This window comes from Xenopus tropicalis, chromosome 4 (genome assembly GCF_000004195.4).
Source record: "Xenopus tropicalis strain Nigerian chromosome 4, UCB_Xtro_10.0, whole genome shotgun sequence".
Taxonomy (NCBI): Eukaryota; Metazoa; Chordata; class Amphibia; order Anura; family Pipidae; genus Xenopus; species Xenopus tropicalis.
The window spans coordinates 30431082-30443566 of record NC_030680.2 but is presented as its reverse complement, the minus strand read 5'-3'; the positions used below and the strand labels follow the sequence as shown (position 1 = coordinate 30443566).

General features: G+C 38.0%; 1 protein-coding gene across 1 annotated transcript in view; it reads right to left on the bottom strand.

Moving 5' to 3' along the window:
• The window catches only part of LOC105947270 (intestinal mucin-like protein), a 32698-nt gene extending 22775 nt beyond the window's left edge, over positions 1-9923 (bottom strand). Inside the window, exons 1-8 of the mRNA XM_031901320.1 lie at positions 9911-9923; positions 8960-9123; positions 6910-7087; positions 5434-5681; positions 4264-4450; positions 3208-3430; positions 2133-2308; positions 766-835 (exon numbers count right to left, since the gene is read on the bottom strand). Of these exons, the coding sequence (XP_031757180.1) occupies positions 766-835; positions 2133-2308; positions 3208-3430; positions 4264-4450; positions 5434-5681; positions 6910-7087; positions 8960-9123; positions 9911-9923 (1259 nt within the window). The remainder of the gene's footprint in view (positions 1-765; positions 836-2132; positions 2309-3207; positions 3431-4263; positions 4451-5433; positions 5682-6909; positions 7088-8959; positions 9124-9910) is intronic.
• Positions 9924-12485: the final 2562 nt, after the last annotated feature.

Genomic DNA, 12485 nt, shown 5'->3' with positions numbered 1-12485 from the left:
TGTGGCTAATCTATTGGCATTAAAATGCCTTTCCTTCTCCTTTAAGACAACTTTTAAAGAGCTACATAATAGTGTTACATGTACAGGCACACCTAAACAATACTGGCCTATAAATGGCCTCTTTCACACCTCTTTCAAACCATCTGTCCTCTCAGTCCAAAATATGCACATTACATAGGAGGGCTAACTCCTCAGGACAAGACTCAGCAGTCTATCTACACCTTAAGGAAAAAGGACACTCTTTTGAGGACAGTAACGTGTTTATTTTGGACAGAGAGGACAGATGGTTTGAAAGAGGCCATTCATGCCAGCCTGGAAAAACCATCCCTGAACAGAGGAGGGGGTCTGCGACACCGCTTGTTATCAACATACAATGCCTTACCTGGAGGTTTCACAACAGTTCACACTTCCAGTCATGTACTCAATTAGCATCAATTAAATTCATGGTACCATTGTACCTGGATCATACCTTCTCACACCTGTCAGTTTCAGCCAACACCTAACTGAATAAGTTCAATAGAACCACTGTGATTGGATGCCAGTGACTGTACTACCTTCTGAATACTACCTAACTAAATGCCGGGGAATTCCCTACCAGTCATTTGAACTGAAGAAGCCACTCGGATGAGTGGTGAAAGGTTTTTCAAGAAAAAAACTCAGAAAAGTCCAGTTGTTTTAGACTTAATTCTACAAGATACTGTATATCATGACCTGGATGAATGAGAATCTTCATAATCTTCACCCTTTGCAGGCCCTGGTACTTACATTGATTGACAGGTTTGCTGTGCAGCTGGACCACATGCCTTATAGACTTTGTCTGAAGAACAGTTCAAACCTAATAGAGGGCAAATTGCAAAGCAGCAACTCTTAAAAAAGTACATTGTACAAAAATATTACAATCCCATATATCACGTAAACATTGCAGAGGGAAAACCTAGAGCCCTTTGCATAAAGTTGCAATCTGGTTATTATGTATTGATAATGCTGCAAAAAGTTTGTTCCTGAGTTGAAGGGAAGTAAAGAAGTAACTAAAAGAAATGTCCATAGTAAAATACAATTGAAATCATATTATTTCAATGGCACCAGATCAATTAGACCTGGGTTTTTCTGAATAAGGGGTCTTTTCGTAATTTACATCAACATACCTTAAATCTAGTGATAAGCAAATCTGTCCCAATTTGGCAATTTGCGAAAATGGCAAGAAATTTTGCGAAACGCATTTGTTGTGCATTTTTTTTTGTCACCCATGTCTATTTTTTTGTTGCCCACGACTGTGCCCAATTTTGACGCAACCGCACCATTTTTTACATGACCGCACCCTTTTTTGATGTGACCGCGCCCAATCTGAAAAGCGACTAAAAAATTCCGCATGGCAAATTTACACGGAAGTTGCATGAAACAATTCGCTGATGCGGAAATTCACTGCGAATTCATGCCTGGCGAAAAAATTCTCTCATCACTACTTAAATCTACTGAAAAAATCATTTAAACATGAAAAAACTAGATAGGATTGGTTTGCCTAAAATAAGGATTAATATATTTTAGCTGGGATCAAGTACAGGTACTGTTTTATTATTACAGAGAAAAGGGAATCATTTAACCATTAAATAAACCCAATAGGGCTGTTCTGCCCCCAATAAGGGGTAATTATATCTTAGTTGGGATCAAGTACAGGTACTGTTTTATTATTACAGAGAAAAGGGAATCATTTAACCATTAAATAAACCCAATAGGGCTGTTCTGCCCCCAATAAGGGGTAATTATATCTTAGTTGGGATCAAGTACAGGTACTGTTTTATTATTACAGAGAAAAGGGAATCATTTAACCATTAAATAAACCCAATAGGGCTGTTCTGCCCCCAATAAGGGGTAATTATATCTTAGTTGGGATCAAGTACAAGGTACTGTTTATTATTACAGAGAAAAAGGAAATATATATTTTTTTAAATTGAATTATTTGATAACAATCTCTAGGGGAGATGGCCTTTTGATCATTTGGAACTTTCTGGATAATGGGTTCCCATATAATTGGTCCTATACCTGTAATAGAAAAAGCCTTACAACAATCTGCAAAACCTCTTTGTCTTTCACCTCTTTTTATATCTTGAGTGAAAAAAAATGCAAGCGCTTACTGCATTCTGAAGCATTTTTTCTCCAGTCAATGCAGATGCCCTTCTCGGAGCACAAGCGAGAGTAACGCTGGAGGGAGGAGCATTTCACTAAAGGATTGTCCGAAAAGCAGTTGTCATAGGTGCACGCTTTGATAAATTCAGAAGGATCTATTTTGCTGTGACAGGCCTGGAACAACCTGAAAAACAAACCCAATCGAATTGCAAAGATAAAATGTATTAGATATTTGAATTATATAAAAATGAAAGGTATACGAAACACTGCTGTACTGCACTGCTCAACCACACTTTATTGTGGATAAAATATCCCAGGATACTTTCATATATCATTAAGCTTAAGGCATGCTGGAAGCTGTAGTCCTACATCATCAGGAATGTATTCTTAAAGCAATTTGGCTCAATGAAACTTTCCCCCAGCTTTTCATAGTTAAAAATGCATAAATGAGAATTCCACTTGGTCTGTGTTGATGTGGATGTGGGCACTTTCCTAGCACTGAACAAATCTGTCCTTTATCTCTACCTGTAGTTACAGTTTAATCCATTTGAAGCAGCGTAGGGGGTTCTTTACGATGAGGGCAGTGAGGTTGGGGAATACCCTTCCTAGTGATGTGGTAATGGCAGATTCAGTTAATGCCTTAAAGAGGGGCCTGGATGAGTTCCTGAACAAGCACAGTATCCAAGGCTATTGTGGTACTAATATCTACAGTTAGTATTGATGTTTATATATATAGTTATGTATGTGAGTGTATAGATTGGTAAGTATACGTTGTGTGTGCTGGGTTTACTTGGAAGGGTTGAACTTGATGGATGAACTATGTAACTAGGTAATATAATGATGCAAGAATGACACAATAATCTCCATACTGTATGTAAGATAACAGCAAGATGACTGAACAGCATCTATAATCAAACTTTACCTTCAATAGAATTCTCATTGGTGAATTGTTTTTCACATGTAATTAAGGATTTCATCAACTTCTATAAAAAACTAGGGGTTGCGGCGGGACAAATTTATGGTTGGGTTGGGCTTGCACTTTTCCTACGGCAGTGAAGCTGAAAGCTGGATATTAGTACGTACGTGCTATTGAGAAGATTGCACAATGGTGAAGTGCAGATAGGTTTGGTTGTGGGTCGTTTTGTTGGGATTGTGGTAAGTTTGGGAGCAGTTGTAGGTTTATTGACTATACATCCAGGCTTGCTTGTGTCTGTAACAGCCCATGAGTCGGCCATGCGTACGCAGTCTTTTATAACTGTTCCATCAGGCAGCATGCAGTCATCTTGTTTGTTGTTTGTGCAAGTACCTTTGTAAAACACATAAATAATGCAAATACGCATTAGAAGAAAAGACGCTATAGGGGTCATTTATAATGCGGTAGACAACATGCAAAAAGTGGATGCAAACTACAATTCTGTGCACTTTGCACCCTGCTTTCCATGAATCGGAGCTCAGAGACCTACCGGCACCCTGTGCTTGGCAGTGCCATTTTCATGAAGGGCAGGCATTTCACCCTTACCTCGTGGACACAGGTAAGTGCCCTGGAGCAGGCAGTAAGGACAGGGCTGGCCTGTGCAGCCAGAACCCTGGGCCAACGCTTAGGAGGTCATTTACTCAGATTTTTTTTCCCAGATTCAGATTTTTTTTAGCGCCAAAAGTCACCAAAATTGCAACTTTTTCAAGATTTACTATGCAACAAATATGCAACAATTCCGAATCTGAAAATACTCCAACTAAAACTTGTATCATGTAGAAGTCAATGGCAGATGTCCATTTCCTTCCCTGGAAGATCACACCAGCCAGGTTACTGTGAAAAGGGTTGCAGTTGTGCATACCAGATGTATGAATGAATTGTGCTTCATGTGAAAGTGATATGATTGTACCTTTCAGGGCAAAAGAAATGGCTAAAAAGGGTCATTTACATCTACTGTACATGTGTAAATGGGTCCTGCTTAAATTCCAAGAAACGGAATTAATATAATCCCAGTGCCCAAAATGCTAGCAGGAACTTGTACCCGACTTGCTAAAACATACACATGCGCAACTACACCCATTCTAAAGTATTGTGTGCATTGTGGGTAAAAAAATTCCACTTTGCACCCAAAACTGTACTCTGCTCAATGTGATTATTTAACTTACCACACTGTCCTCTTGTATTATTGGCAAAAAGTTTATATGGCAGTGTCACAAAAATCTCTTCATTTGCACTAAACATTATAGAGGCATTCAGTTGCTTTATATACAGCTCTTTGTACTGGCCTTTATTGTTAATAACAAATTCATTATGGATATAGGGTATGGCGACTGGCTGTCCATTCACAAGAGCCTATGAAAAAAGAAGAAATAATGATGAATTGTACATATGAACATGTTGCAACAATATTACTGTACAGAGTTCCACTGAATGCCAGATTAAAGAAGCATGCCGCCATTTTTGCTGTAGATACCCCTGATATTCCTCCACAGTCTATGCACTCATCTGAAGTGTAAAACATTCAGAAGATTCTATTGGAATTCTGGTGTTCAAGGTAGGAGAAGTACATAAATGGTTTTTGAATTAACAAGAAGTTTATCCAGAGAATGTGTATTTCCACTGTAAACACTCAAAGAAGAACTAAAATCTATAAATAATTAATGCTAGAAATGCTGTATTTTTGGCCCTTGGGTCAAATGATCCAATTAAGACAGCGGGTATATGGGTTGTCAGACCAAGGGCCACATCAATGAGCTAATGCGGTTCCTGGTCTGACAGAAAAAGCAAACATGCCTGATCGAGATATGAACAATTTTAGTCAATTTTAATTTTAGTCGGTCGGGTAGGCCCATCGGGGGTTCCTGTACTCATAAGCTGCTGAATCATTGCCCGTTTATGGCCACCTTAACTATAGGCAACTGACAGGAGTCTAGAGAATATGCTATTCATCAGCAAAGGAAAAATAAGATGGTATCTATTAGGTTGTCTTTAGAGGGAAAGATCTTGACTGCTAAAGAAGCTTGCTAGAATACAAGTCCAACATTGTCCAAGTTCAAGTTCTCCTGCTTTAGCTCTCCAACATTTACCATGATATTCTCTGTTTTATCATGCTTCAAAAATATTTCAGCACCAACAGTCCCACCAAATCTCTTTGTGGTGTACGGTTCCATTGCTGATTACACTGTAAATGAAACAAAACCAGCGACTGCAGCATACAGCTACCCATGACATGGCTGTTTTGTTACCTGAATGCAGTATGAATTTACAGTATACCTAATGCTTTAGCAACTATTGTTTTACTGCTCTTACAAAAAGTTATGGATTTTCTAATTTACCGTTATGCTCTTCTGTAATTGCAGTGTTGTTTCGAGCTTCATTTCAACACTTTGATCTTCAAAGTTGATGATGATTCTACGCGGACATGATGCCTTGGTTCCACAGTTATCATTGGAAACGTAAATTGTAAAGTTAGCATTTCTCTTCTTAATCTCTTCCACTAAGACATAGGTACATGGGCCTTGGTAATCATAAAGAGTTCCATCAAAAGTTTCATAGTGGGGGTCCCCATAGACGGAGCATACACCTGAACATATAAGGGAGCTGTTAGAATTATCAGAACTAATTATATGGGTGAAAGAACACAACATAAGACTGCACTTTGCACAGTCCTCTATCAAAAGAAACACAGGATTTCTTGTCTCCTTTTTTGTAAATTCTTAGGGTATCTAATTTCCTCTCTCTGAAAAATCCTTCATTCCAGGGGCCAAAGTCTGCACAGCTCTCTCCTCTCCCCCCTCCCATAAGAATTGATAAAACTCTCTCCCCGCTCCCTTGGGAATGTGTGATCTGAGCTACAATGGCTAGAGCTGCAAAAGGAAGCTAGGAAGACCAAGCTAAAATGGAAGCTGCTATCTTAAACAAATAGAGGGAGTTTTGAGGGCTCTTTTCTCATGTATGATAAAGCTTTCTGCAAAATAAATATAATGTTCTAGGTGGCACTTATGTGGCAAATCTGTTGGCAGTAAAATGCCAAAATTACTTTCCTTCTCCTTTAAAATAAACACTCAGACGTGTTCATGCTCTATGGTGCCCTACATTTGGTTTTGAAGACATAGGGGGGAATGTAATAAAAGTCAGTAACGGAAAATTATTCACAATGAAAAATATTATGTCTCTGTAATTGTTTGCAACAGTGTGCAGTGTATATAATACAACTTCTTAATAATAAAATTGCTAAGTTTGTAAAATATTACGCCACCATCAATGGCAAATTAAAATTAGCAATGTGATAACAGTCTAATAAACAATATTACATTGCAAAATGCGATTTTTTTATTCTTATTTGTGTGCATTTTTTTGTGTTTATGACTTTTATAACATTCCCCCAACAACTAATCTTGCTCCTAGTGTTTGGTCATACCCTTGGATCAAATGGCATACTGCATTTTGTGGTCACTTCAGTTTAAGAACATGAACAACTGTTAATAATTATAGAAATACAAAAACTACAATTACATTTTCAAATATGAGATGAACTGAATCCAGAATTCTATTCAGGAGTCAGATTAAGCCAGATCCTTGATACTGAAAACCAGGTACTTTACTGGACATTAGACAACTAAAGACAATCTTTTTTTTTTTTCCAAGTGATTTTTGGAAGATATTTCACATATCAGAATGTTTAAATTAGTGATTAGCGGTAGCTTGGTATAACTCAGTGGAAAATTCAGTTTTCAGCCAAATCCAAAAATGATGGCTTCAGTTCATCTCTAGTTGAAATAACTTAGTTATGAGGTCGTTGGTATACTTACATTGGCACTCATAGTGCTTACAACAACCCACATCATCATCATTTACAAGTATGGGTAGCTTTTTATTGGCACAAGTTATTTTTTGTAGAGGAGGGCATATTTTTTTGGAAATCTTAATATTGTTATCTCCTAGACATTGGGCTTCCAAGCAGTCAGGCATGTTCCAGGTTTCATTGTACTGCAGATATAAGTAACATATTATTTTGTAAATAAACCAGCAGAAAAAAAAAAAATGTAAAAAAACAAATGACCTATTTTGGCTCAGGGGGGAGGTCACTTTGTCTTATATTTTTGATTTGCTTTTATCAAAAGGAAACCTTCAGAGATAATTGTATAATATTCTTATTTAAAGGTGCTGCTCTCTCAGCTTGGAGTTTTGAAATAATCAATGATGGGGCCACAGTCTAATCTATTCAATTTCATACACAGAAAATGGCATTGGTTGAGGGACAAGTTAAATGGAACTCTCAACAGGGCAGAACTCTGCGTATCCTCTATTCGTAAATGGGCCATAAAAATAGGATACTAAACACAATTTATCTATTCTTCTCTCAGGATATTGAGAGTCAGTGGCATAACTATTAGGGGATTAGACCCTGTGACTGTCGGGGGGCTGCTAAAGTTTAAATAAACAGAAAGAGGAGGCCCATTTCACTTGAAAAGCAAGGGCATTTCAACATATGGGTGAAACTTGTGGGAAAAACCTTGTACTACTAGTAATCTCCATTCCTCAGTCTTCATTACATCCAAATAAAGTACTGGAGGTGCTTAATTCTTTAAAGCTTTAAAAGACATTAAACACATTGGGGAATGGATCTCCAAATAGAAACAAGTAGGTGAGTTAATGCAGTAAAATATTGTTATAATTATACAGCATTTGGCAGATCATCACTTGGAACTTGAAAAACAAATTACAAAATTGTTAATTATTTTCTAAAGATACCTTTTTTTCTGTCTGTAAAATTACTCTAAACAACCCCCAGAATAATATACCTTAGTATATTATTGCATTCAGTCTGATCTGGTTTCAGTATTATCAATTGAAATCTCCAGCTCCTTTCCCCTACTTCCTGGTACAGCATGAAGTCCTGCCCCCTCTTCCTGCTGAGCTGTCCTTATCTCATCAGTGGAAGAGGAGAGCCTTCCGGACACTTGTTACTTATTCTTTAAATGTCATATTTTTAAAGCCAACATCTGCTTAAAGCTGGCCATACACGCACAGATAATATTGTACGAAACCATTTCATACAATATTGGGTGCGTGTATGGCAACTTGGTGAGGCGACTGATATCGCAGAAGGCTGAGGATATCGGTCGTCTTGCCGATCGGGCGGGTTAAAAGATTTTGATCGAGCGCCATTGAAAGCACCTGAGCAAAATCTACCTTCAGGGCTGAACAGGCAGATTTTGGTGCATCCCAACCGTAAAGAGCATAGATGATCAAGAGTCATGTACAGTATCTATGTACCTAGGTAGCACACAGAGTGAAGAACTAGGTATTCCTAAAGCAATAATAGTTCTTGGTCTTGTTTCTTATTCAACATACGAACACTGTACCCACATTACTGGCAAAAAACCTGTGTAACTGGATGAAAACATAAAAAAACACTATTTTACCAGTGTGCCCTTCCACAACCTGTTTGGAAAGCACTGCAGTGGGAGGTGGGGAGATACTTCTCACCCATCAAACCATATTCTAGAAAAAATGGGCTGGACTTTCAATCCTTGGAAAGAAAATATTTTGCTTTCTCAGAATGACCCTGAGTTATATGTCACAGTAAAATATTCTTAGGTATATAGGTAGTGAACTTTATTCTAAGAGCGACTGAAAACAATTTGAAAACATTTTACATTGTCCCCCTTATTTTACATAGACAACTTAAGCAAGATGATGTTTGCGGATGTCCCTTGGTTATGGTGACATTTTCTTGTGTTATTCCAGTACTGAGCAACATGCAGCCCTCTAAATTTGCTGAACAGCAATCCCAGCATCCTACCCACAGCTAAATGTTGCCCATCCTTGAAGTATGGGATGAAGAAGTGTCCTTACCTCACGTGGTGGATTTAGCTGGCATCCTGAAGGAACTGTAACAGATGATGTCACTGAAGGTGTTGTTGGAGTTTCACAGTTTGCAATATGTACTTTACAGTCCTCAAGACAAACAACTTTATAGCATTTGAGTTCATTGAATACAACTTGAGTTATTTCGTCTCCTGTAGATATTGTAAACATGAAAAATGTTAGATATTCAGTATACAAACATATGAGGGATAATGAATTCCATGTGTGAGCTTGTGCTCAAGACACAACACTTGTGAAGTGGCTGAATATTGTAAAGATGTCAAAGTCAGTTACAGAGCTTCAGTACACAAGGACCAATAGATAAGCCATGATGTACAAGATTCCTTTCAGAAACTAGTGTTATACATTTAGTGCACTAGGGAAAAGTACATGCTAAGCTATAACTACTGTTATACTGTATATAGGCATTATGGTTGAACGTGATGGACATATGTCTTTTTTCAACCCAACTTACTATGTTACTATATAACTATGTTACTGTTGATTCAACCCTAATTTATAGGGTGTAGGTAGTATCTTGTTTCTGTAACACATAGTAATTTACCAGATGTTTGTAATTAGTCTAAAATTACTGGTGCATATGAAAGATCATTAAGAGTCTAAATGATCTTTCATTTGCACCAGTGGACACACACTGAGGACAGTATGGTTTGGCCTGGCAGACAAGAGCTAAGGACTTCATTATGGAAAACATGGAAGGTGGTTTTCCACCGACTACTAATGATCATGTTTCCAGAATCTAAAACTATGAGTTTCAACAAAAAGAACCATGAATATCAACAAAAAGATCTAGAGGCAAAAGGTCTCATTTACTGCAGAACAGACACCACTTAGAGCCCATACACAAAGAACGTGCCTCCGTACCCACAGTTAGTATGGAGTGCACTTACTGCCGGTGCTAATGACCCTGCACTGTACCAGCCTTGGGCATGCCTCAATAGAGGGCCCTGGTTACATCTTTTATACATCACTTGCACCATAATCCACAGCTATTTGGCATTTTTCTTTCTTTTTAAATGGCAGGTAAAAGATGGACTGAACAGTGTTTAATTTGCATTAGGGTATTGGGGGCAAGGTTCACTGTGGGAAAAAAACAACTTGCGCCAACCATTTGCACCTTGCCCCCATAAGAACAATATTAGGGCTTGCCATACTCCATACTGTTTAATAATTTTGATGTCCTCAGCTTACAAAATCCAACAATATAGCAGACACCAGAAATATCAGTACTGGTACATTTAAGTTATAGAAAAGAGTTACCTGGTGAATACTGACGTCCATTGTATGGACAGCAGCCTGGCGTTGATGGACTGTTAGATGTCGAGTTCATGGTTGAAAATGCTTCAGTAGTGAACAAGGCAGATATTGATAGTCGAGATGTAAATTAAAGAAAAAATAAATAAAATATACAAGCAGACTTTTTTTGGTGCTTATTAATGGCACTAGCTGTCCAACTGAGACTACCATTAAAATGCTATGCAGTTAAAGCTGAATGCACATTACGATAAGGTATCTCTCAGTCTGGACAATACATAGTGACTCGTCAGACTGCTAAATATGGGATCCACACAGGGATTTATGATCATACAGTTGGACATTATACAGTTATAGTTAATAAACAGTTAAGCATATCCAACTTTAGCAATATGAATAAATGGGGGGAGCAGCTGAATGCTTATGTGTCTAGAACGCCTTAATAAATTTAGGACCAGGACATTCCAGGTGTTGGTTCTTTTTGGCTTTTTTGTGTATATCCAGCTTTAAACATGTTATATATATATTTAGGTTCACTATAATCTTTCATTTTAGCTAAAGCCCTGTTTTTTAGTGATGAGCGAATCTGTCTCGTTTCGCTTTGCCATAAAATTTGTGAAACGGCAAGAAAATTAGCGAAACATCAAAAAATTAGCAAAGCGCATTTGGAGCTCAATTTTTTTTGTCGCCCGCGTCTTTGTCACCCGTGTATACTTTTTGTCACTGGCGTCTAATTTTATTTTGTCTGCCGTGCTTTTTGACGTGACTGCGCCCATTTTTTATTGACGCAACCGCACCCTTTTTTGACGCGGTCACAACCATTTTGCCGCACAACAAAAAAAAATCCTCGCAACAAATTTTTCCGCAGCGAATTTTCACAGAAGTTTCGCGAAACAATGGCGAAATGCGGAAATTTGCTGCAAATTCATTCCTGGTGAAAAAATCTGCTCATCACCACTGTTTTTGCCTTTATTGGGTGGGTATTATGGGTGGAACAGATCAAAGGGTGTTACGTTGCCATAAGGAAGGAAATTTAGCTTCTTCTAACTATGAGGAACATAAACTAGCCTCTGTATAGCACAGTAACAAGCTGCTCATGGGTTTTTATCACATTAGTGAGACATTATACAGGTAATCTTGCTTAATTTTTATAGTAATTTTAGATCAACACATTTCATATATGAGATATCACGTTACAACTTTTGCACGACCATCCTTACCATGCTGAAGCTCATGCTCGGGTACTGATACTGTGGTATGAGTGCGAATCAAGACTGCTTGGTAAGATGTAGCTGAAAGCAAACAAACAAGCAAACAAAAAGTATATAAGTAAGATACAATTAGTAGTGCTGAAACAAAACGATAAATAGGTGCACTTAACCCAGACTTCATTTATGTAACTCAAGCAACCACACTCTTTTCCTATTGAACTGGTGTGTTGTTGCAGCAGATGCTTCAATAAAGTCTGCATTATGGCCTTAGACCAGTGATCCCCAATCAGTAGCTTGTGAGCAATGTGTTTTTTTTATGTGGCTCCAATTGCCTTTCAAAGAAGGTGGCCGTTTTTACATTTCTGGCTTGGAGGCAAGTGTTGGAAGCACAGAGACACAGTTTTACTCCAAGCAGAGCCTCCTGCAGGCCAGCAGTCCACATTGAGCAACCAAATAGCCAATCACAGCTCTTATTTGGCATCCTTAAGGAACATTTTTCATGCTTGTGTGGCTCATCAACACTTTCAACATCTGAGTGTGGCTCACAAGTAAAAAAGGTTGGGGAACCCTGCCTTAAACTATATCACAAATACAGGTATGGGATCCCTTATCCGGAAACCCGTTATCCAGAAAGTTCCGAATTACGAAAATCCCGTCTCCCATAGGCTCCATTTTAATCAATTAATTTAGAATTTTAAAACTCATTTCCTTTTTCTCTGTAATAATAAGACAGTACCTTGTAATTGATCCCAACTAAGATAGAAATAATTCTTATTGGATGCAAGACAATCCTATTGGGTTTAATTAACGTTTTATTGATTTTTTAGTAGACTTAAGATATGGAGATCCAAATTACGGAAAGACCCCTTATCCGAAATGCCCTTGGTCCCGAGCATTCTGGATAATGGGTCCTATACCTGTACATCCAAAATGAGGCAGTAAAGTCTTGTTAAATGGTTATGTAGCAACAAGTTAAGCAAACTACATTAACTATTTCCCGTTGGCTTTGACTGGACTCACTGGATGTT